The sequence below is a fragment of the Podarcis liolepis genome (genome assembly GCF_965112155.1).
Source record: "Podarcis liolepis genome assembly, chromosome: 2".
Classification (NCBI taxonomy): Eukaryota; Metazoa; Chordata; class Lepidosauria; order Squamata; family Lacertidae; genus Podarcis; species Podarcis liolepis.
Window position 1 is genome coordinate 12650356 of NC_139555.1, and position 26265 is coordinate 12676620.

Here is a 26265-nt window from a genome sequence, read left to right on the forward strand (position 1 = left end):
CTACCTCTTTTTCTAAGAAAATTTTAAAAATACGAATGAAAGAAATAGTATTTTTCCCAGGGAAGAGAACAATGTTATATTCTTAGTGGGGAAGAAAAAAGAAAAACGCGCGGAATGAGAATTTTAGGATACACAGAATTAGTTAATTACCTGTTTTTAAAACAACCCAAAGACAGACTAACGACGAAAGACCTCAGAAACTGCCTTTCCTTCAATGGCAGTATATAACCGGGCAGGCTATCGCATGTGCAAAAACACATTTCCCGATTATTTCCAAATATGTATTCTTTCCCTAGTTTTGCCCTCGGCTGTTAAAATTTATTAATAGTGATACAGGTGTTGGAACCCTTCCTCCAAAGGGAGAAGCCGTCGGTTCAAATAAAACCTCGGCTATAAGTCCACCTAAAGTCTGTATCCTGCGTCGCTATGTTCCAAAGATCTGTGGCACGACGTGTGGATGCTATTTCATTCAGTTAGTTAACAATTCAGTATAGGTGTTTTCAAAAGGAAGCGATAAGTGCTTCAGGGAGTTTAGTTATATATGCAAGCGCCTACACTACCATATCCTTAGTTGTAATGTTGATATCAGCCGCAGCCGCTGCTCATTTTTTAAGGTGCAATTTCTGTGGAAAAAAACTCGATCGGCACAAGGGTATCCAATTATTTTAGCAATCGTTTGAACCGAGACATAAGGTTTACATTAAAAATGTTTGAAAAGAATGGCTGCAGATGGGTCCGTACATGTATTGCTTAGGTCGGCTCTTTTAAAATGTTGTCGACTTAATTTTAACCACCTAGAGAAGCATCTTTTTTTGTTCTGCTTTCAGTCCATAAACAACATTGATTGTTCATTTTATTATTTTATTTTTCGCCAGAATAAACATACATATACATTTTTTTTGGTACGGCTCCTATCAACAGCGTGATCAATTTTCATTCGCTGCAGCAGAGATTCGAAAGTCTTCCGAGGCTGCAAGCCACATTCTTGTGGTTTCATGTTGTAATTCGGTGGTTATCAAAAGCAGAGAGACCTGCTTGGGTCTAACATATGTTGAACATCCGTATAGTTCGCAACTTTATTAAAAGAGTATAAACGAGGCCTTAATGAGACGCCATTTTAAGGGTGGTTTTTGTGAAAAAATATATAGCAAGAATGATGGTACATGATATAATGTGAAAGCCTGATCAATTTTGCTCTCAAAGTAAACTTCAGATTCATATAAGGATTATCTAAATGGGGGGATTGAAAGTATGGAAGGATGTGTGGGGGGGCTACTTTTGCTGTATTGCTATCCACGCCATTCCCCACTGCATTCATACACAAATCCATATTAAAAAGAGGAAAAAATAGGCCTTATCATAGTCCACCTCCCCTTTATCCAATTTTGTGCCCATCAGATGTGCAAAGAAAGGCAGGAGACAAAATTAATCGTACATTCAATTATGCTTTTGGAGAGGAGAGGAGGGAGGTTACTCTTAACGACCCACAAGAGTCTCTCGCCCTAGCAAAATGGGGGATCGCGGGGGCATTTTATTTACAGGCACGCAGACATGGCTGGTTCTCTTCGTCGGGGGCTCGGAGGTGCCTCCTGCAGAAGTTACTTGCAAGCAGAGCGGCGAAAGTCACCCCCCTCCCCGAATCCACAACCAGGCGAAGAAGACCGGCTCAAGGCGATAGGAGCTTCAAGTCCACTTGCCAAAGCCACTGCCCCCTTTCTCTCCTCGACAGGCTTCTCCAGGGTCCATTGAGGCCAAGTTTCCGAGCCCAAAAGTCCAAACTCTTTGCGGACCTCCAGTGGTGGTGGAGAGCTTTGCCCAGGGCGATTGGTCTGGCGGCTCTTTTGCTGGGTTGCTTAACAGGGTTGCTTTATTTACATGATGCCACCGGCGAGCAGGCTGCACAGTCAAGTTTATGTTTCTCAACTCCAGAACTCAGAGGAGGAGGAGGAATGTTCTCTGGGCTGCTGGGACCACTTGCCGAGAGGTGCGTGGGTCTGCATGCCCCTGAACTGCCATGTTCAACATACAAGCTGTAGCCTGCACAAGCCACGCCAGGCACACGCAGAAATACACCCGGACGCGCACACATCTCCATCTCCCCCAGCTCTAGTGCCCACTGATGGTTGTGGTGGGGGGACCAGCTTGCACTTCGCAAACAAACAACAAACAGCAACAATAACAAAACGGGAGGACTTATTTCTTGCACTCCAATTAACATTTAAAAACAGAGTAAGTCCTGCCCAGAATCCAATTAAAAAACTCGCCCCTCACCTTCCTCACTCTGAGCTATATCTCCCAACAATGTCACCTCCTAGCAGCTTCCAATACGTTAAGGAGGGATTCCAGGCAGGGGGGCAGGAAACAGGTTCGCTTAGCTGTGTGTTTGCACGTCACACCGAGAGGTCCTTCGCAATTAGCCTGTGTGCCATTAACGTGGCTTTACACCGAGATCCCCAGCCTATGAGGAAGAGGACCTTATCCTGATGGACCTTCCGAGCGAGAAATAAAGTTGTCTTATGCAAAGCCCCAAATGCGTGCTAGGAATTTAGAGGGAGGAGGAAAAGAAGGAGGGGGGAGAGAGAGGGAGAGAGGAGAGGGGCACTTGTAAAACTTTTATGCCAAACAAAGTTATAAAAACTTTCCATGCGTTAAGATATCAAAAGGTTTATAACAATAATAAAGCTTGAATGTGTGCTGGTGTGTGTGTTTGTGAGAGAGAGGGGGAGAGAGAGAGAGAGAGAGAGAGAGAGAGAGAGAGAGAGAGAATGAGAGAGACAGAGAGAGAGAGAGAATTCTAATATTCTAGCAATATTAAATCGCTGAGCAACTGAGTTAAATATTAAGTACCATAAACACCAGGCTTGGTTCGAAATCGGTATTTGTAATGTGTGAGTCCATATATATTCAAATGGGTGTCGTGTGTGTGTGTGTGTGTGTGTGTGTGTATCCCACACCCACGTATCGCCGCCTGCTGCTGGACTCTTAACTCAGTAGGCGGGAACATTTAAAAAAAAACGAAAAAAGAATCTGAAGGCCTTTCTGATTCCGGTTTATTACAAAAGGGTTAAAGGTGATGGACTTGACTCCATTGAAGTTCAAAGACATCATATATTCACATTTTTTGTTGTTGTTCTTGTGGTCTTCGTCTCTCCCCCCCCCCAAAAAAAACCACAATGCAACCAACATAACGCTAGCGTATAAAGTACAGTTGGCTATTAGGCTATATTGCCGCTAGATGCCTCGACTTTGGGGAGGGAAGGAAGGCAGAAGGCTAAAAAAATTACACCCCTGCTCCTAAATGGTACCCCCTCACTCCCCTAGCTAAATAGTCCCCTTCCAAAAGAAAAAGGAAAAACCCCGAAGAACATTAACGGGTTATCCCTACCTCGCACTGCTGCTTAATACCCTTGTAAAGTCCCACATGGTCTATAAACTTGGATTTTACAACTGGCATTCCATTTTAGCTCGAGAAAACTTTGAACTAGGCCTCCAGTTTCATTGTGTCGCAGCCCCAGCCAAAGACGTGGAAAAGGAGGTGGGATGGGGGGGGGCGGAGAGGAGAGGAGAGGGGGAAAGTTAGGAGTCAGAGCGTGTGTGTGTGTGTGTGTGTGCAAGGGGGGGGGGACTGGAAGAAAGCTAAGCAAAGACACCCTTATTTGTTTACTATTTACTGCGGAAGTCTTTTTCTATGGCCAGACGGTGGTAATTAAGGAAAAATTAAGCTGTTTAGTGCTGCAGTCTTTATTACAATGTCTAGACTAGTCGCCCCCTTTGTCCAGACAACGGCCGCAGTCACGGGGTATTGACTGGACTTTCTGACCTGGCGATGTGCACCTTATTGCACCTACGTTTTAAGTTTCTCCCTAACCTTGGAAAAGTTTAGAAGTCGCCCATTAAAGAGAGTCGGGCGCCTTTCTCCCCCATCAGAAAGATGCGCCATTTTGTTTCCTCTGTATTCCCCGCGTGTGAGTGGGGTGGTTTTGGCTCCACTTTTCTCCTAAGGGCTGTTTCGGACCTTCTTTGGTCCACCTTGGGTTCCAATGCACTTCCCACACCCTTCTGTGCTCTGGGCACCACAAACCAAAGAATCACCCGTGACAAGGACATATTTACAGTAGACCTTGATTGTCTAATCCAAGGAAGAGGGAGGTTATAGGCCCTACATCCGTATTCGCCAGACTCTTCAGGGAACAACCGCACCACCACACACACGCACCAGGAGGAAGAAGGGAGAAAAACAGATAAATGCAAAAATAAAGCAGCTTCCATCCCGTGTATGTATATGTCTGTATGTCTGTTTATATACAAACACGCACATACCCCTATTATTATACATAATCTTTCCCCCTCATCTCTTCTAATGAGAAACATTCCTGTTAACATAACCCTTTCAGATAGCATCATGGCGAACTGGAAGATGGATCTATCAAGGAAGCTAAAGTTTCTTTTCTCTCTGCCTCTTTTCTTGCAAACGAAGCACATTTTTGTGGGTTTCCCCATCGCTGACAAATCAAACCGAAAAGGCAACATCAAAGTATTTGCATTGCAAATGGTTGCATTTAGAAGCAACCCGTGAGGAACTCATATTGCCTGTGAAGGAGAATATAACTTTGTTACTGCTTGCCCTTTAAGCTAGAGACACCTTCAGACACCAAATGTGAGTAACACGAGGATTCGTCAAGAATGAATTGGTAGACAGACTGACCATTCAGAATTGTTATATTCTCCACCACCACACAAAATTTAAAAAATACATTCAGCTAGTGAAAGCGTCTTCCTGCGCATTTTCTTATCGCTGTGAAGAAAATTACATTTATTTAACGGAGGGAGTTGTAAACGTAAAATTGCGCTTCTGTCCCTATGTCTGTGAGTTGAACTTGTTTTTGTTTAAGAGAAGGAATTAAGTACTTGACTTTGCATTTGTGCATTGCAAGAGGCAAAAGGGGAGGGGGAGGTACTTTATCCTTGACATTACGAAAATTTCCGCTTCTTTTGTGTTTGCAATCAGAGATGCGCTCATTAGCAGACATCACATTAGTTGTGCTTTTTAAAAAGAAAAAAGGGGGGAAAGCACGTTGCAATATTGCTCATTAAGCACCAATTTCAGCATATTGCAATATATTTCTCTTCCAGGGTGGGGTGGGGGAAAAGGGAAAAGAAATAAAAAGATTAACTACATTGGGAAAACAGACAAAGACATCTGGAGCCAAGCACAGGGCTGTATTATTGGGCCAAGAAATTCCTATAAATTTGAATGCAATGATGAAAACAATGAACTCCACAACAAATGTCTAGTTAAACGCAGAAGGTTCATATTAATTTGGCTATATCATATCGCATACGTATGTGTGCGTATATATATATGTATGCATGCGTAGGTACACACACACACAATTTAACCATTTGGCCATAGGAAAGTCCATGCCACGTTGACCGCAATGAGTCTTTTAAGAGGGAAATACTAATAAAATGGTCAAATAAAATCATAATGTAGAACAGCTTGAAATGTCTTTATTTGCCACAGAATTTCACAGAGTTTCCCGGGATTCACTTCTTTACATACACAAAGATTTATTTATAATTGTGGTTGTTACTGTTGTTCTTGTTCTTGCTGCTGCAGTTTGGTCTCCCACGTCCAGGAAAGAAAGGAAAAAAAGCATTTACATACCATTTAAGAGACAGTTATTGCGAATTTATTGTAGTCCATTCCCCATTCCTCCCCCCCCCCCGCCCATCCCCCACCCCTACCCTCTCTCCAGATGCAAAGAGGGGAAGAAAGAAAGAAAGAAAAAAATCAAACCTGGGACTGCATAGAATATGAATATATAAAAGATACATGAGGAAATCAATGGAAATCACATCCTTATAGTGATACCAATTCTTGGACAGGTTATTTAAATTAGATTTCAATGAACAACAGTCCTTGGCATGTACAGCAGTGGAACCCTGATGGAGTGGAGTGCGTGTGCACGGATGAACACGTGTGGGTAGACACACACACACACATATCTGCACGCACACTCAGACAAAGCCCTCCTCCCAACCGAAGACTTTGGGAGGCGCTTTTGCGTAGATGCATCATCAACTTGCATATCAAAATAAGGAGAAGTAGGGGTGCATACTGTCGTGAACACAGCACTGTAGTTTCCTCCATCGAACATAGATGATGATGATGATGATGATGATGATGATGATGAAGATGAACCGAACAAAACAAAACACCGATGATAAAAATAATTCCATTTCTTCAAGACTAAACGTTAAATTAAAAGTTCATACAGTATTCAAGTCCTTTCAACGTTTAGGTAATCGGGGAAAGTGTATAAACCCTGAACCAGGTCCCAAACATACAAATATAAGGAAGGGCGGAGAAGGTTGAAAACTCTGAGCTTTGCTTGAAGACTCCACAGTCAAACCGTGCTTGCAACTTCCCTTCTTCATACACAGAATACTTCAACGAGCAGAGGATGTATTTTTTATTTTTTTATTTATATATATATATATAGATATGTATATATAATATACAAAAGAGGTTCACAATAAGGGATTTCCAGAGAAATACTGCAGGCGGTCTCTGCTTAGTTTTTTTTCTTTCATCCTTCTGTTCTGAAACCAAATTTTAACTTGTCGATCAGTGAGATTCAACATTCTGGACAGCTGCAGCCTTTTTTCTTTGTTTATGTAGACATTGAAGAAAAATTCTCTCTCTAGCTCTCTGATTTGGAATTTCGAATAGGGACATCGCTTCTTTCTTGTGCGGGGGGCACCTTTAGGGGGGAGGGAGGGAGAAAAATATAACCAGGAGGGAGTGAAAATAACTAAGCAAATGACACAACAGAGCCCCAATACCCCCCCCCAATCACCAAGAGCTCAAATGCATAGCTTCTCTCTCACACGCACACCCATCTGGAAGCACATCCTACGGCCATGTGTAACATCCTAACAGACATGTGTACCACAACACAGCCATGAAGACAGCCTTTGCTGTTTCGAGCCCATGATCATTTCACCCTGTTTTGGGGGGGCTTTTCCAAAGGGATTCCTGAGTGCAATAATCAACAATAACTGCTGGGGGGACGGAAGCCGGCGAAGCAGCTGGGAAGCATACACGTTCAAACTGCAAATCTGCCGCCTTTCTAACAGAGTCAGCAAGAGCAACGTTAGAGGGCTAAGAATTCTGCTCTGCATAAGTTTTTGATTATCGAGAATGCCACCCTCCAAATACATTCAGCACACACATACACACACAGAGAGAGAATCAAAGCAACATATCTGAGCAGTCAAAAAAAGGGAAGCAATGTGTTTCCCAAGGCAGCAAACAGAATTGCAAATACAACGTGTGCGCGCGCCTGGGTGTGTGGGTGTGGGTGTGTGTAAGTTCATGCAGGACTTAGCGTTCCATTCACCTATGAATGAAAAAATAAATAAAGATCCACGATGCATTTACTTGATCAGCCGCTTCGATCTAAGGTTGTTGTTGCTGCTTTAAAAATGAAAATAAACCCACTTATATATGAATATCTAAAGGCATCTGAGTATATTAAAATATACTTAAAATGTGTGTGTGTGTGTGTGTGTGTGTGTGTGTGTGTGTGTGTGATAAACACATTTAATAGCAAAATAAGCATTGTCTATTTGAAAAGAAATCACCCAAAGAACTACGCCTAAGCAATGCAATTTTCAGAAAGAAAAGCAACAACAAGAGCAAGAACCACAACACAGGATGCACTGAGGACGTGAAAAGGTTGCATTCCCTTTCCCCACATTCATAGCAATATAGATATATATTTGAATTTCTGCATGCATTTTCAATAAGGGGAAAAAATAACACCACCCGCCCCCCCTCGCTCGCTCGCGTGCATCTCTCAGTGCCTCCTCGCGAGCACAGGAAGCAAGAGCAGTGTTCTGCCCAATTGCCTTTTACCCTCAGAAGCCCGGGACCAAATCCTTTTAAAATGCTCATGTAAGTTCATGATCAAAGTTAATATTTGTCACCATGGTGTGCTTTTAAAATTTCACAGACTCTGAGATACTGTGTCTGCGCCTAACATCTCCATTTTTCTCAAAGAGCCTTTCCCATCGTAAAAATTCTTCTCGTTGCAAGAAAGAGCTTTGTAGGTTATAATAAAATCCTTTGAATGCTTATAAAACTCCACATAAAATTTGACCGACAAAACAGCGGGCTAGTCCCTTAACCTTTCCATTTACTGCTTTCTCTACCTACTCGAGTTGCTGGTTTTGCTCCCTTCCTTGTTGACAGAGGAGGATGAAGCTGAAGAGCCCGGGTTGGTGTTTTCTTCCTCGTCTTCCGGGTCTACGCCTTGGTCGCCGCGGGATGACAGCGCGGTGGGCTGGGAGTCGGTCTCCAGCTTGCTCTCGGTCTTCTGCAAACAGGTCTCGGGCGGGTTCTCGGTGGAGCAGTAGGCGTTTTCGAAGAACCGGTCGAAGCCTTGCGGGAGGACACTGTTTTTGTTCATGCTGGAGTAGAAGCCCGTGGACGCCGGGTGGTTGGAGCTGGGGTGGTGGTGGTGGCTGTACACGCTTTCGTTTTTCATTAGCATTTCGGTCATGGTGGAAGGCGGGAGGCAATCCCTGTGCATCAGATCTTCCGCGGAATAACACGAGGCGTAATTGCTTCTATGGTGCCATTTATTCGAGGGGTCTAGCCCGTAGGAGACCTCTCGCACTGGCTGCACTTGAGAGAGGTTAGTGGAATAAGGGTAGGAGATTTGGCGAGAGGGGGCCTGTGGCAAAAAAGATGACACAGTTGAAAATTCTGGGACGTAATAGGTGCAGCTGGGGAGGTAGAGATTGGAAGCGCAACCTGCTCTCTCTCCAAAGTCAGCACTCCGCTCTTTGCGCGACTGGGAGCAGAAGTTTCCTAGGTTCACTGAGTTAAACATCTTTCTCCTTTTCTTGCTCCTATAGATAGATGTTTTGGATCCGATGTGCAGAGGGGGAAAAATTTGGGAAGGCGAGATGACGCGCTATCCGTCTTAGTCGCTCTCTCCAGGACACGTGATCCAAAGTAGATATTGTCATATATCAGTTTGGAGCACTTAGAAGCGTAGGAGTGGTTCACTTAGGTAAGATCTCAGAGGTTCAAACGATTGGTTTTCAAACACCGCAGAAACATTATGAAAATCAATCGCAGATTTGTATTCATTTTCTTCCAGGCACACCCCTTGTAAGCATTCAAAGCAGATAGCGAGGGGATGGCTGGTGAAGTTCTCTCTCTCTCTCTCTCTCTCTCTCTCTCTCTCTCTCTCTCTCTCTCTCCTATTTGGATTTTGCTTTCAGTTGTTCAGGAGGATTCAGATATGGGGTTGGGTGGGGGTAGCTCAGGGGTGGAGGAGGCGAGGGAGGGTCTAAAGGATGTGTTAACTGTAATTTTTCCTCTCTTACTTTTTTTTTAGGGGGTTCTTTCCATGCAAGTCACATTTTAGGCATGATCAGACATATTCTTTTATTTCCCGTTTTCTTTTCTTCTCTTCTTTGTCTTTTTTCTTTTCTTAAAAATGTGGATTCAACTGTTAGAAGCCCAGGGGACTGGATAAAGATTCTTCAGTAAGTTTTCAAACATTTCTCAAGATCTTGCTCCAGGAGTCCGGGGTACATCTCCATATAGTGGGTGTGGGTGGGATCTTTGGAACAGATAGGTATATAGGGGAGCAACTGGCAAGTTTCTCACGTTTATTAATTACTTAGATGCCTAGGTAGGGATCTCATGTATGCATAAGGACACCTAATCTGCCAAAGAGAACGCACACCTCCTGCAGCATATCCCAAATATGCCAGGAGCCGAATAAACTTTGAAACTTTTCTAGGGATTTAAGCCCGAACCTGAACCCTCTGAGGCAAGGGCTTAATGACTTCAGAGTATTGGAATTAGGGAGGATACATCAGGACATAGGACTAATAAATATTCGAAAGCCCCCTTTAACGTTTGGTTAAATATTTATTATGTAAGAGTGGTATATTGAATATTTAATGCAGCTGTTTATTGTCAATCAATGTATGTTCACGGTGCCTTGCGACCTTTATTCTGCCAGCGAAAGAAAAGGCAAGGGGGTGCACTGAAAAAAATACATAGGATTCTTATTAAAGTCATTTGTCCTTGTATTTGGTGCTCTTGGAGTCTTTCACCGCCCACCCTGTGATTCCCTCACATTTTTAAAGCTGGAAGAAGGAATATTTGTAAAAGGTGTCTTGTAGAACATTCCTCATGACTTTCGGACAATTGTTAACCTAAAGTGTCTTCTTTCAGTCATGATCCAGAAAGCCATGCTGTAAAGGCGTTTAGAGAATATTGACAGTTGATAGAGGCTGCTGGCATATCCAGGAAAGTCCCCCTAAACAAAGGATGCGTGCTTAAAACTCTCCTGTCTTTTAGATGATCTGGAGCACACATCACACAGGCTCATCAAACAGATCTTGCGCCTGAATTGACAACTTTTTCATTTGTTTTTTTTATTTCAAAAAAGGTCCTGTAATTGATCTGCAAAGAAATAAATAAAAATGTTTAGTTTCCACCTGATGCAAAATATCTCCAATATTTTGTGGTCTTTTTGCTCTCATCTCTGCCTTTATTTCTGTTTTTAATTCACTTTGCTCTCTTCAAAGAAGTGTGCGTGAGTGCGGGCGTGTGTGTGTGTGTGTGTAGGACCCAACAACTTTGCTTTGTTTACACAGAATCCTCCCGCCTCAATCTCCATCGCTGGCTCCAGTTTTGGACAGTTTAAAAGCCTCATAACAAAATTCACACAGCATCAGGAGGGCAAAATGACTTTACTAGTGATATCCTGTCAATTCGTGTTGCAGTAAATTAAACTCTCAGGAACAAATAACAAAGTCCAGGAACATGGCGGGCTGGTATATAAGAATATGTGGGAACTGAGGGGTTGTTATTTTTTAACGTGATGGTTTTTGTGGTTGTGAAGCTTTTCCTTTGGGTAAGCCTTGAACAAATCCTTAAGAAGAAGAAAAATCTAGCAACTTGGGATACAAAAGGAGACGCTCTGTGATGACCTCATTTGCCCCATAATTCATTTTAATTTGGGAGGCTCTTTTTACTTATAAAACCACCAGGTAGAGTTTAGTCAGCAGGTAGAACAGATACCTAAGCAGTCTGCAGCGAGGAAGACGCCCCAGGAAAGGAAGGGACATCTGCTGAAACCAAAAAGGGAGGATGAGATTAATGAACAGAATGACTGAAACGAAAAATGATTTTTGGTCACGGGGAGGAAACTGACTATATCGGACAGGAGATCAAAATCTTTAAAGGTCGTGTGTGTCTCGGGACTGAAGCATAGCCTTAAAAACTACAGTGAGACTTTTATAGGGTGGGTTTCTTTCGAATCCAGAGTTTTTATAAAGTGATCTTACAGACAAAACCTAAAGAAAACATGGCGGCTCTCTCTCTCTCTTTCTCGTGAAGCCCTCTGATCAACCTGTCCTTTTAATTTCATACGCCTACGGGCGGCGTTCTTCACTTTCGACTGTTCTGCGTCTTTGGACGTAGGATGTCTCCCCCGCAGAGGGTTCAGATAAACGCGCCTCCAGGTTCCAAACCATTCTGAGCCTTCTCACCAAATACACACCTCTGCGCATGGGGAAGAAGAGATGGGTGTGTGTTGTGTGTGGGAGAGGGGGGACAGGAGTAGTGCAAGGCTTCTGCAGGGATGGTCTGTTTTGGTTCTCTCCTTCGCTCTGCTGTTTATGAGTTAGATGCTGCTTTAGACACAAACTTTTAATTAAAGTGTCAGTGAGCCTTTAACTGCCCCTTTTTACGCAGCAATATTCATGCTAACTACAAACTAATAAAAATATTGTTTACGGGGATCATTATTTTCCTCCACTCCTACTTACCAAACACTATTTATTGAACCTGCCCGAGGTGGGGTGGGGAAACTGAAGAAATTTGCAGTGCTGGGTGCTGTTTCGGAATGGTTCTGCAACATCTCTTGCAAAGTGAGTTGCCCCCGCCCATTCCCCCCACCTCTTCTTCTTTATTCCTTCTTTCCACTTTTCCTGGTGGGGCAGAAATTTCTCCTGTGTCTCATCCGGCTGCATTGGTGGCGAGCAGAAGGGGTCTAAAGCGGGTGGCTGTTGAAAGCATGTGGGGTATAACACACAGGATATCTCCTCTAGGTGTGCGAATAATTTATTGCTCTTAATAGGTAGATATAAGCTCAAGCGAGCCCCAGTGTCCTTGTGTTTTTTAAAGCCCGGTTTAAAGTATAGGATTTGTCGGCTTCCTGCGAAAAAGCACAGAAAAGACAGCTGTGGAGCCACAGCACTTGAATTTGAACCACCAAAGTCAATTCCCTGACTACCATAAAACAGAAGAATGAAGGCTGGAAGTCTCACATTCCTTTTGGTGTCCACTAAATATATATATATATATATAAAACAACACAAAAAACCCAACAGCCCATTGAGCATAAACCGTAGAGTTCTTTGAGTGCTTTACTCGTTGATAGATTTCATATTCACAGCCAAGAAATACTTTTTTAAAACTTTTTTTTTAAAAAAAATAGTTGTCCAAAAACCCTCTTTAATATATACGGGAGAGAGAGAAGAAAGTAAGAAAAGGAAAAACCTTTCAAAGTAGGTGCGTTATGACAGTGTCTCCCCAAGTTGTGTGATGGTGTGACTCACTATGAAGATGCTTATAAGAAAGAGCAGAGCAGGCAGAGAGAGCAGGATTGTGTCAATTGCCAAGCAGAGCTTCCTAGGCGTAATTAGACATATGTAATGTTCACCCGGCTGGTTGTTTGTGGCTCGCCAAGTGTACTTCAACATGGCATTGCTGTGTTAATCAGGCAATACGTTCCCTTCTTCTGTTGCCGGGTCATTTGCCCGACAGAACCAAGATCACACTATAAACGCATTCCAGTATTTTGTTATTGTTATTATTATTTAGGCAGAAAATTGTATCCACGTGGACAAGACTTTCTAGGAAACGTACTTTTCTGTGGGTAAAATGAACTTTGAAAGAACCCAGCTCCGATTATAGTTGTGGCGGGTTTGGCCAAAGAAATGTTCCCATCGTGGTCAGGACTCCGGGCTCTGGGTTTGTTTGTGTACATTAAGCGAATCAAGACTGAACGGTACATGATGGCCAAAGCGGGTTTGGGAATAACTAACAAACCTTTGCCAACTAGTCTATGGACGGCAAAGGTTTGTAGGTGTGGTCGAAACCCGCCTTGGATCTCATATGAACTAGTTTCATCGTCCTCTTATCAGTTTGGGAGATAAATTAACATATGTAAATCAGTGCAAATTTCGATTAACTTCATGGTCCACACCGATTAATGCTTTCATTCAGAGATCTTCATACGGTCACTCTTTTAGAAATGTGCAGACTATGACACAAAGACTACCTTCTAGAATATGCATAAATGTAGATATTCTAATCTAAATCTCTATTTTCCCATCTCCCAGCATCTCAGTCATAGGCACATGTACTACCCAACCCTAAAGATTTTCCTAGGGAGAAATGGGGACACGAAAATGTTGTTTACCTCTTGCCTTTTGGCCTTTTCTTGCCGGATTTCCCCCGAATTTCAGAATGAAGCGGACGCCCCTTAGATATTTCTACGGCCTACAATAAGATAGGTTCTCTATACAGGGGATGAAGGATTACTTTTGTGAGGTTCGGGGATGGGAAGCCACCCAAACATTTCAAGCAGCCGTTTTCGCATGCCTTCTTTGGGCCAAAGAATCCCAAACTTTTGACACTTTAGGATTGTGACCTGTGAGTCTTCAGCGATGCAGCTCACTGGAAGCAATTGAGTCCCATTGAATCCTATGCAATTGACTTACAAGTCAATGTGTTTGGGATCACAGCCTAGGAATGATTTTTTCCCCGTGCAACAGCAATGCAATTACTTCCCAAGGAAAAATAAAATACCCCGATGTATTTAAATCAAGCCAAAGGGTACTACAAACCTTCGCCAGCAAGCAGATTATCCTCGACTGCTTGTGTGTTCAGGAAATCCGGGGCCAGAGACAATAGCTACAAGTAGGAAGCTCTTGGAAAATATTATTGTCCCCCAATGGCAAAGATAAATTTAATTGGATATAAGCCAGCCTACTAAAGACGACTTCATAAGCTGCTAACGATTCAAAGCGGGGAAGCGGGGAGGGGGAGAATGTTTCAGATCTTCCACAGGCCAGGGTTGCAAGTTCAAAATCATGTGGACCCAATAAAGATAAAAGCTGATAAGCGGTATGCTTCCCAGCCACACGCAAAGTCAACAGTGAGCAGTATAGCTGCGCTGAGGGATGCCCTGACTAGATGCCCCACGCAGAATTCTCCTCTGCGCATTATTGGGGTAATATAAACCATCATAATTGGGAGGATTGCAAATGGTACTTGGCATATTGCAATGAATAATAAAGTGCAGTCACTGCTCAGTAGGGTCCGATCCTATGCACACGAGCAAGTTCGATTGAAGCCCATTGTCTACAGAGGGTTGCTTGGCTTTACTCCCAAGAAAAACGTGCACTGGGTTGCAGCCATATCAGTATACATGTAAGGATCGTTAGGTCAGTTCCACTAGTTAGCAAGCTAGAAGCGAATAAAAGGAACTCTTACGCCAACATATTTGGCCGACCCTTCCAGTCCAGACACACTTGAATATATATGCTACAAAGCCAAGTTCATTGGAGTTTGCCAATGGCTTATTCCGCTTTCCAAATGAAAGGGGACCTAGTAATTCACCCAAGAAGCCAATTTTCGGTGTGTTTCAGGTTCCTTTCAAAAAGAATAGCTGCACTGGATTGTGTTCAAAAGAAAGTGGGCCATTGAGCAACATAATACACAAACGTTTTAAAAGCACCCAACGTTTTAAATAATAAAATTCTACAACACGCAGAGAGTGAATAGACATGCATAGATTTTTTAAAAAATGCTTTATTATCTGGATGAGGTTCTCGGGATGTGGGTCATCAAGTCCCATCTAAGGAATTTTTGTTTCACGTGAGAGTTCAGTTTTATTAGCAAATATCTCCGTATGCACGACATAAGCTTTATTGTAACGGGATAGCTTCTTATTAGATTGTGTGAAGGAAGACATAGCAGCCACTGTGAGTGAGATTTTGCCAAAAGGGGTTTAACTTATATGAAACGTTCTGCTTTTGGTTGTGTGTATGAGCTGGATGTTTTTTAGCTTTTTAGTCTACCTTGATACCTACATTTCTTTCATTTCAGCCAGCAGGCTGCCTTGTTCCCATCAGACACACCGTGATCAAAGTGAAATCTCAACGTTTTTACAGGGGAGGGGCGGAAAGAAACTTCAATAGCTTACCCTCCCGCTCCCCGATGTAAGTCAGTAGTGCTGGAATCAACCCCAGTACCCACATTTATCAGAATAAAATGAAACAGAATGCCTGGGATAGTTGTGTGGTGACATTCTGCAAACATAGAAACCAGCTATAAGGAATGCTCATTACTTCAGAGCGCCTTTTGGCAATGCTATGAAATATCAGCCTCTTTGTTTGCATGAGGACGTGTGCGCGTGCGCAAGGCAGTCTCTCTCTCTCGTGAAATCTATGTGTTCCTCAATATATGCATATGAGAACAGTTGAAAGTAACTTGATAGCCCACAAGTGCATCTACAGACATCAATTGTTGGAAATTCGCATGAAATGCAACTACAAACGCATGACTCTATATGTGCTTTTTATTTTGTTGTTTTGAAATCTCGTGAATTATTATGTCTCGTGGTTTCTAGAAATTAGCGGTAGAAGAGTTATTTTCAGTGGGGTACAAGATCTAAATGATCCAGTCAAGATCCAGATCCTGTCCTTTAACAATAAAGTTGCGGGGGGGGGTGTGTGTGCAAAAATGCATTTAACTTTCAGTCGTGTGCATTCCCTTGGAAAGCCTTCTTGAAATCTCAAATTATATTTCTAAAATGAGGTACTTAGTTAAAAAAAAATTACTCGGAACAAAACCCAAATGCTGTATTTCTCTGTATGCCATTCCACTTATGAAGTCGGATAGTTATTGTGGTCACGATCCGGCCACAGTTAAATCCCACCAATGTCACTGAGGGACATACTTTATTCACACACACACCCTGAAATTAATTTAAAAGTGACCGTCTTTGGCTGGATCGTGCCTTTGACCATTTACTTGTATTACGGCTGTCCCCCTCCCCATTTATAAACCCTCTTTTTATTAAATACCAGACTCTCTCTCTCTCTCTCTCTCTCTTTCTTTCTTTCTTTCTTTCTTTCTTTCTTTCTTTCTTTCTCTCTCTCTCTCTCTCTCGTCTCTCCCCCGCCCTCTCTCTTTATACATATATACATACAGAGTGACTTACGAAACAGAAATTTAAAATATCTGTTTTCTTAGTAACTTTATATCGCTTTAGTTATTGCCTTCATCCTACTAGGATTCAGAACCAGCTTGTCTGAAGTGCTGTTTGATGCTTCTATTCTCTCCCTCACGCGCACATTCCATCATTCTGCTTTCTTTATCAGAAATACTCCCTTTGGGACTTCTTCAAATCTGCTATTCTGTGCCTGCGTATGAAAGGATATTTTTTTACAGTAAGGAGTTTAGGAACTCACATGGTCGCATTGTCCATTTCAGTAAGCGAGAGGGGCGGCTGTAGGAAGACCTAATCCAAAATTGTGCGTCCACTGCACGCTGGAAAAGGATGCGGATTTGTTTGGCTTTGTTCTTAAAATACCTTTAAATGCTAGCAGCGCGATACTAGATATTTTAAACTCGGCGTTCCCGTTGACTTCAAGGATGTGCACATAAGGATGTCTCCTCATAGTGACTCGCATCGTGGGTAACGTTGCAAGTAGTCTGCTGTTTAAAACAAAAATAAAGCAACGCTAATTGATAATGTGGGACTGAAAGGAAAGGACAAGTATATTCCGTGTTGATTTTTATTTTATTTTTTAATACAAACAGAGGTCGTCTTTTTTTGAGTTGGAGTCCTGCTTACCAGTTTCCTCTGCCATGCAGGGCAAACGAATGAAAAGAAAGCTCTCCCGTGCCTTCTGCGCCACGCAGAAATCCCCAAACAAACAAATAAACAGGACTGGAAGTTCGAAACGGGGAAGAACTGCAGATAGCGCTGCAAACGCACATCTGGCATTAGTCTGGGAAGAGCCACACAAGCAAGCGCGCGCACGCTGTATAGATTAAGCGGCTTTGGAAACTGTCACTGGGAAATCTGTTCATTTTCCCTAATGGACTAGGAGAAGGATTGTTGTTATATTCCTCGCCCATCCCACAACAATATCCTTGCTAAACAGCACGCACGAACGCCGGGTGTCAAGACAATATAAATGATTGGGTTGAGGTTTTTTTTTATTCAGAGGCGTTGCGGCACTGCCGCCTCAGCTAAGTAACAACTGTATCCGCTACCACTATGGAGGAGGGCCATAGACCCAGGCGACATTTATAGCAGCCCCGGCGTCGCGGTTATGATTTTGCTATGATATTACTTGGGAACAAAGTCCCATTGAGTCCCTTGGAAATCTACTGTCTTGCAAGGGCGTGGGGTGGTTTTTTTTTTTTTTTTTTTGGTTTGCTGCTTTCCCTCCCTTACCCCCACCGTCCCCACCGCACTCCCGCGTCGCTGTCAATACGAGAAGAAAATGGGAAGCGCGGGGTGTGTGGGTGTGTGTGTGAAGCTATTTAGATAGCCTAAAATTATGGGTTGACCTCGATCGAGATTTAATTCTCATGCTCCCCTCCACCATCTTGCGGTGGTAAGGAAGCGAACCTGCTCTTCTCCTCCGTCTCAGCCAAAACAAGGACTCCAGCCATTTTTCACATGTTTCCTTCGAGAGGAAGACTTATCTTTCACCATAATGAGAACAGCTTTGCCATTGAGAGGGAGGGGGCGCTTTCTTTTGGGGGGGTGGGTGGGAAATAAATAAATAAATAAAGCCTCTTTATTCACCCACTAGCCACCCACTTTCGCCTCTCTCTCTCTCTCTCTTTAAATTTCCTCCCTTTCCTTTCCCTTCCCCTCTCCTCCATCACCCTCCAGCCCTTTTTCCTTGTCGCGATATCACCTTATCGGTTCAATCTATGTAAAGACCACCCACCCACTCCCCTCTTTAACCTCCGAATCCCTGGCAGATCTCCTGTGCGCAATTAGGCCCGTTCTGGGACCTCCGACGGACAACCTGTGATATGAGAATGTCTATAATCCAGCCCTTCACAGTGGACAGGCTGCTCAAGACTTTGCAGGATCTCCCCTCATTTCCGCTCTTATTAATTTCAGGCGCTCTGATCTATCCACCCCATCCCTCCCACCTCCTCCTTTATTTAAAGATTATACGATTAAGACAAGAAAATCTAAACCCTCCTTTCCCTTATCCCCTCCCCCCACCCATTCTCCCCCTCTCCTTACCGAGCGAACTTCATTGTTTTCTGGAGGAAACCGTAATGTTGAGACATTAAACCCTAATTGGGCTTTTCTTTATGACGTTTAATTTCCTCCATCGCAGACGTGTTTGCATCTTGTTGAAAGAGGAGTTGTTTGAAGTCTGCAATCCCGGAGTGGGGGGGGGGGGAGAGAGAGGGAGGGGAAAAAAAACTTTCCGAGCAGCAGTCGTCATGCGGACTTCTGGTCTCATTCCCGCATAGTCTCACCCTTCACGCACCCCCACAGCCTTCCTCTTGATCGTTGCATTCAGATAGCCCCCCCCTCCCTCAAAATAAGAATGGTGATGTAAAAGAGAGGGGGAAATGGGCCGGGGGGGTGTTTAAAAAGAGAGACAGAGACCCATATGTTGACTTGGGTAAGAAATGCGATGGCCATTTAGCTCTGTTGTGACAAATCCATGAAAATGGAGGACCGCCGTATACCATATAAGGTAGGATGCTAACTTGACCTTCACTTTGTAATGGCGGCCCCCGCCCACCCAGACAGACTGTTGTAAACAGAAGTCATCCGACCAAAAAAAAAAAAAAAAAAAAAAGATTAGCACCGGGCAGACAAGGTCTCGCAGAATTGCTAACACATTTGCTGGTTTTTAAGCTGCGGCAAACGAGGTACAATATTCTCTGAACTACAGTAGGGGACGGAGTGGGGGTGGGGGATGGAGGAGGAGGAGGAGGAAGAAGAAGGGGGGCGGGCCTCATCATTGGAGATCAACAAAGGTCTCCCCAGATCTTTAGTTTGCTGTATTAAAGGGTTGTTAAGAAGGGGTCTTCCAACGCCGGGCTTCGTATAGATTACAGCGTCCGGAGCTGTTGTTGTTGAATGTGGCCTTGAGGTAGATCGAGGGTGGTAGGGTGACTGGGTGGGGGGTGGCCGGCGCTTCTCTTAATGAAATTATCCGTCCAGATTCTTAAAAAAACCAGCAATTCTTCATTATGATATCGACGAGGACGGACGATTTACGAATTCACTCTAATTTTAATGCAGGAGGTCATTTCAGAAAATCGCCTCTTCTTTTATTTAAATCTATAGAATGTTTTGTTTACGTCAATCTGAAATGGAAAGTGTAAAAAGAAAGCGCGTGTAGCCTTCCTTCTTTCCTTTTTAAGGAAGGCAACGAGGGTCTCCTGACTCGCCATTTCCGCAGCAGCCAAATCACAACAGTGGCAAAAAGTTTACCAGAGTGCAGAAAACAGGTTTAGTTTTGCTTTTCGAAATACTGTGTTTGGGCCCAGGAAAACGCTCGGTCCGTGATTGCCAGTGCGGGGAGTTCAGCCTTGTATGGTGATGGCGGCTGTTTGCGGGGGTGGGGGGGTGGGAGGGAGGCGGAATCGAGACTGTACCTGATCATATAATATAATTTATTTAGCATATCTTTTTCCTTGTCAGTTACCTAGACATAATGGAGCGCTCTCGAGAGACGGGTCATGGATCCCGATCCACTGCACGTATTAAGCGATCGTCTCCATTTAAGTCATTTTATTCCCCTTTAAACCAACCGAGTAATAATGGCTCCCAAGTTATTGCATCTTTCACAAACTCAGAACTTTTAAAATCAGCGCCGCATACTTCACTGATGCAACGCCGCCAGTCGTTTATATAGATGAGTAACTAGGAAAGGCACGACCAAAGACCAATTAATTTCAGCGAGGAAGAATTAAGCACGTGCTTAATCGACAACAAGGGGACTTACAAGCGCTTCACTTTGGCTGGATCCTGCCCTTTCAGGAATACAGAGGAGGCAGTAAACTATAGGTATTGTTAGGCTGATATTGTATCCCTACATTCTGACGCAGATAACTGGCATAGCTAGCAGAGCATGTTTGTTTGCTTGTTTGTATGTTTATTTGTGTGCGCGCGCGTGCGTGGAGAAACACAACAGTCTAATCAGACTCACCATAAGCATGAAAAAGGATGAACGTGTTCAAGTCTCTGTCGGCAAACACAACCACCTTTTGCCCGGTCTTGGCGGGCTAATCGTCGCCTTCATTTCAAAGCTGCCAGCTCCCTTTGATTTTAGCAGCAGCTACTGGGAGGTGTGTTTTGTGGGTGTTTTAAAGCCCTTCGTTTGGTGGCCCTACGTGTACCTCTGAGACGGAGTACATGCGTTCTCCTTTGTCATTTACATCTAGAGCTCTGGATTTGTTCCTTTGAATATTATTTATTCCTTTATTCCTATGGCTGCTTTGTATGGCCCCTCACTGCTCCCAAAAGTTGCACTACCACGCAAATGCATGCAGAATGTGCAGATATTTTGCCCCCACTCAGTCAGGAATTCTCGAGGGACACAAGGGGTGCCGGCAGCAGGACTTTGCTGATTGTGCAACCTTTAAAGGACAATTCGGTGGAACTCACTCCTCAACTGCAGTAAATGGCAGAGCTCTCGCAGATTTTGATGGTGAGTCTGGAAGGCGCTCGCTGTTATTAGGACTGCCTCCTACTCCACCCTATTTCATATAATAATAATACTAATGATTCTTTCTTTCTCAAAACCTCACACAGCCTCATAATAGATTAATAGTTCTTCATCACAATGAGATGAATTTTCACATGCCCTTTAATTATCATCTCATCTCCAGCGAACACTGGTTCTAGAGAAGGTAAAGGGGGGGGTATTGGATACAACTACAAAGTTGGTCCCCCCCCCACTTGGGAAGATTAATGTTGGCTGTGATTCTTAAAAGATCTTCAGATATAGCCCAGGCTGCTTGCATAACAACAATCAACAAGGCCTTCATCACATCACTTTATTAAAGGGGGAAAGTATTTTTAGCCTGTCTGTTCCAGACCCAGCCAACCATAAACAAAGATTCTTAAATGCAAATGCGGTCTTATTTGGGTTCCAGAAAGGCAAATGAGATTTCTAACTTTTGGGCATGCCATAAAAGGAGAGTTTTTAAAGTCACCTTCACTCTTAATTATGGGAAAGCCCTAGCGTTTCCAAATATAGGAAAACGACTCAGTCCAAGTTAAGCGTCAACTTGCTTCTGAGTAAAACTGGCTAGGATCCGGCTGCAAAATTTATCGCTTTCAAGTGGGAGATATTTAAACACCTGCTTTGAAGTTGCAGTTATAGGCAGACACATTTACTTGGGAATAAGTAAATAAGGGTAGGATGAGGGAGCACATCTCTCTGAAATCTATAGAACTCCATAGCCCTTAACTCGAGCTAGACTGTGTGCACATTTCCTTTCAAATTAAGGTTATTGGGAATAATAATAAATACACGTAGACCTAACCTCATGTTGTTGTTTGTTTGTTGGTAAGTGAGTGGTTTTCTTTAATTGATTCATCAACTCTGCTGGTTAACATAATCTCACAGAAACAAAGGCTGGCTGTAAGAAATTCTAAGCAAATTCTTATGGCTCCTGCAAGGAATACAAATGTATCCATCTTTGTATCTTCCCTATCCTTTTCATCTTTATTATCACTCTTGTTAACAACACCAGCGAGGCTTGATACATATATCTCGTTTAAATGCAGTCAACCATGAAGCCACTGCAGTTGGTTGCTACAGACATATTAATTAATTTATTCTCTCAACAGTAAAATATTGCTGTGTCTCCTTGCTACCAACCAAGTCATATAAAAATCAGGGTTTATTTTTTTTACCCCCTCTGCAGTTCATTAGGCTTTACCTATAAGTTTCCATTTGAAATGATTTGCTTTAAAACTAATTACTCGTATTCTATTTCATTTCCCAATCCCGGAGTGTAAAATGGATTCAAAGGTGGCGTGGGTGGCATATGTTGGTAAACATTGCTAATTATTCCCACTCTGTCTTGATTGTGTATTTATGAACCCACCCATATAAAAGGGGGAGAAAATACTCAGTAAAAGGTGCGCTGGCATATTGATGATAATGGCACATGTTACTTAAAAGAGTGCGGTGTCGCTAGGGACAGTGTAAGATGATAATGTAGCAGCCGAGATTTTGTTTAGCAGGTTTCCACTTTGAGAATAAAATATTGGACTCACTCACAGCGCATTCACCTACTCAGAAGTGAGCCTCACTGAGGTTAGGCAACGTGGTGCCCTCCAGGTGTGGTGGACTACCAAAGCCTATCAGCCCAAGGCAGCATGCCCAATGGTCAGGGATGATGGGAGTTGGAGTCCAACAGCTGCAGGACACCACAGTAGACTATTCATGGTGTCTATAGGACTGCAGTCTCAGGGTGAGGAAGAAGAGAATGAGGACCAGAACTGCACACTGGGATGACAACAGAAGGCCCAAGCATAGGCTAGCCCTGCACAATGTCTACAGTGCTCCAGGTGTATTCAGAAAAGACTGTTTTGGGGCCATGGCTTCTAGGGAATTTCAGGGACCTCTGTTTGCCTAATCCAGGGGTAGGCAACCGAAGGCCCAGGGGCCAGATGCGGCCCAATCGCCTTCTCAATCTGGCTCGTGGACGGTCCAGGAATCAGTGTGTTTTTACATGAGTAGAATGTGTCCTTTTATTTAAAATGCATCTCTGGGTTATTTGCGGGGCATAGGAATTCGTTTATTTTGCCCCCAAAAATATAGTCCGGCCCCCACATGGTCTGAGGGATGGTGGACCGGCCCATGGCTGAAAAAGGTTGCTGACCCCTGGCCCTAATCCCTGAGTAAATTGCAATCTCACTTCCAAACAAGTGGGCAGGGCAGACCACTTGCCAGGGGAGCTAGTTGATGGTTACACCTCCTGGGCTGATATACTTCCTTAATCCCAATGGCAAGGATTTGATCCTCTGTGTTTGCATTTGCTGAAGAGAGGTAAACCCACATCAGTGCTGTTAAGGTATTTATTTACCCCTCCAGGGATATCTCTTCTGGTGTGGCTGAGGATTAATACCGAAATAAAATCAGAAATGAGGGGAAAGTAGATGTTGCTTTCATTAAGCAACATCTAAGAGTCCTCTCTGATGTGGTTTTAAGCTCTTCTCATGTGTTAGCCCTCTCAAACAATGGGACTTAAAGTGTGTTTAACTCTGACTGGATAGGATCTATCATTATCATGATAAAGAACCCAAGAAAAGGTAACCACTTTAAAGTCCTGTTGATTACAGTAGGGTAATCAGAGTTAAACACCTGATTAACTCAAAGAGCTTTTAATTTTCAGTAGATCGTGCCCGTTTGTATAACTAACTCTACTACTCCCACATTGCACCTATATGATAGCGTACCTAGGGTGCCATTAATATAGGGTGCTATATTAATATTTACATCATGTTATGTGAATATTCATTTTTAAGCTTCCCGTTTAAAAAGGTTGGAAAGATTAATAATGAGGGCTTTAATATTTCCTCCGGAACACGCCTGGCCCCAATCTTCTGATCGCCCTTTGCTGTTCGGTGTCCCGAAAGAAGACGCATTCGTAACAAAGCCTATCCGTTTTCGAAAATAGACACAGTTTGTACGTGGCAAATGGCGCCTAGTGTCATGCACGAGCGAATGACCCTATATAATGGAATTTCATTTTTTTTAATGCCCTTCACGACGATATTTGTTATGTTATCTTTTTTGCTTTCTCTACAGTCTGCGGGGTCTATCCAAAATACCAGAAGAGCATGGGAATGTTTGCAAAACATTTTTGGCTGCAGCCGTTGACGGGATGAAAGCCAAGGCAAGGGAAGAGACAGACAGATAGCTTTGCCACAGATCCTCCGTGAAGTCCAAGAGCAAGGCTTGCTGACCCCCAAGCGAGGGACCATTTGTCAAGGGGGAAGACATCCCGTGCGTCGGGGGAAACCGCGAGAAACAGTATTTCAATTGTCTTATATATGCTTCAAAATAGCACCGATTATGAATTCTCAGTAAGTAGATATGTGGCAGTCACTGCAGAGGCTAAGCTTACCGAAATATAAGATAGATACAGGGATTAAAGAGAGAGACAGACAGATGGATAAGATGGACAGACAGAAAGCGGAGGCAGGCCAACCAGTATTCCACATTTGCACATTAGCACGAGACAATGGCGTTTTAATCATTTAAAATAAAATATTTTTTTAATCACTGGATTGCACTTTTTTTAAAAATAAAAATAAAAATCCATGCTAACATTTCCCTACTTGGTAACTTGAAGGAAATGTGTCAAATACTTGTTAGCATTGTTATCCGGATCATAAAAGCTGCCTTCTTACTTGGGAACAAGTTCCATTGGAATAACTATGCATAATGCGACATGCTGCTGTTGTTGGTGGTTTAGTAAGAAGGAAAAGGACATCCTGTTAAACCGATCCTGAATTTTGGGTGGTAGTTATGGTGGTGATGCGTGTGGAGCTTATCTGATACTGGCGAGCAAGCAAAACACATCGCTGGGGTTTTCTTGGGACTAGCACGCATCGCTTCAGATCTATAATATATAATTACTCTGTGCACCATCTTTCTGCACTGAACAATGACTATTATGTGCATATGTTCAGCCCCAGAGGGTAAATTCTCTATTTCCCCCCGATAACACATAAAACATTTGCTCACAACCCTTTTGGTACAGAGAACACCCATAGTAAAATAATAATAATAAGGATAAGGATAAGGATAAAGCATTACTTGATTTTGGATCAAGCCTATGCGCTTTTGCATATTTCCCATAATTTTGGAATAATTTGCACTGTTGAAATACAACTTAACTGGGTGTGTGCCTGTCGTTGGTGGTTTTTCCCCTTATTCTCTTGAAGGCAGAATTATTCTTTGCAATTCAGGAGATGGGGATATACTTTCCGCTTCTTAATGAATTCATTTTAAAGCCATAGCTATGAAATACACCCCTATATAAAAAAAGCAGCAGCAGAAGCAGCAAGCAAGCTGAGGAACAATACGCACTTTTACTGCGAGCAACAATTTGTCCTAGCCACTCACTGGTAATAAATAAGTTTTATCTATTTGGGTGAGTGTTTAAGCGTCTTTGGAACCAAGCATTCCCTCTTCAAGGTGAACCGATCCACAATTTTCTACACAATTTATGCCTCTATATACAATCCAGGCTTGTTGGAGATGATCCAGAACCCTGTTCACTTCTGTGGAGCCCTTAACAGTCCTCATATGACAACCAGCGTTCCGTGCACACCTCCAGTAAAAGAGGCAGAAATGATATTTGTGTGGGTACTTCTTTCGAAGAAATGAGAGTGAAAAAAGAAAAGAGAAACCTTGTGAGTGAAATCTATATCCTTTTGAAGCCAAGGGCAAGTCTCCAATTGATTTTAATGGTGGTGAATGACAGCTCTTGAAAGCACGGTGGGGAGTGATTCAGTGAGATGGGCACCCCTAAACAGATGCACTTGAAAGAAAGTCCTACAGAGATACACCAAGGTCCTCTGCGTCCTTACACAGAAGTAAGCCCCACTTAGTTGAATGCAGGTTACTCCCTAGTAAAGGGTGCATAGAGACGGTATTACTGCTGCTGCTAGCTCTTTTGAGTGTTCTGAGCACTTCAATCCCTACAACAACCTTGCACGGTAGGTCAGTGTTATTAAAGGTGAGCAGGGTGAGGTTGCCAAGTTCGTAGCTTGCCTAGCGCCTGCTAGGCTGTAACGCTACACAAATTTACCTGCGAGTTAATTCCACTGAACTTAATGGGGCTTACTTCTGAGTAGGCATGTAGAGAATTGAACTCTTAAGGGCCGCAGCGAGGTTTTTACCAGTGACTAGCCCTCAGCGAAACTTGCTTCCAGATAAGCACCTTAGGCTCGAATTATTGCAAGGAAAAGAACGCACATAGTAGAGTTTTCTGTGCTAGGGGAATCAAGAGTTACCTATCTATACCTCGAGACATCCATAGCCGCCATTATTAGCATTTAAATGAATTTGTGCCGGATTCTTAAGGGGAACAGTGTGAATATTAGAGGAGCCGGTGAATGTTTA

At 43.2% G+C, this 26265-nt stretch overlaps 1 protein-coding gene and 1 long non-coding RNA gene across 3 annotated transcripts; one reads left to right on the forward strand and one right to left on the reverse strand.

The window, feature by feature from the left end:
* Positions 1-5774: 5774 nt before the first annotated feature.
* On the reverse strand, positions 5775-18833 carry HOXC11 (homeobox C11). Of its 2 annotated transcripts, none has more exons than XM_083490459.1 (4): positions 18393-18833; positions 16707-16831; positions 8225-10076; positions 5775-6767 (listed from the first exon to the last, which is right to left on the reverse strand). In XM_083490459.1, the coding sequence occupies exons 3-4, from the start codon at positions 8901-8903 to the stop codon at positions 6535-6537; spliced, it is 912 nt and encodes a 303-aa protein (XP_083346585.1). In that variant the 5' UTR covers positions 8904-10076; positions 16707-16831; positions 18393-18833; the 3' UTR covers positions 5775-6534. The 2 variants fall into 2 exon arrangements, with proteins under 2 accessions (XP_083346585.1, XP_083346584.1); XM_083490458.1 differs by having other exon boundaries at positions 16585-16831.
* Positions 18834-18960: 127 nt separating this feature from the next.
* Positions 18961-25560, forward strand: LOC310700696. The gene is made up of 3 exons (XR_014522727.1): positions 18961-19036; positions 23941-24218; positions 25388-25560. It is a non-coding gene; the product is annotated as an uncharacterized lncRNA (long non-coding RNA).
* Positions 25561-26265: the final 705 nt, after the last annotated feature.

Coding starts and splice junctions, on each gene's coding strand:
- HOXC11 (XM_083490459.1), bottom strand. CDS start 8,903: ATGTTTAACTCAGTGAACCTAGGAAACTTCTGCTCCCAGTCGCGCAAA. Junction 6,768..8,224: donor GAGCAAAACCAGCAACTCGA/GTAGGTAGAGAA, acceptor TCCCCCCTAAAG/GTGCCCCCCGCACAAGAAAG.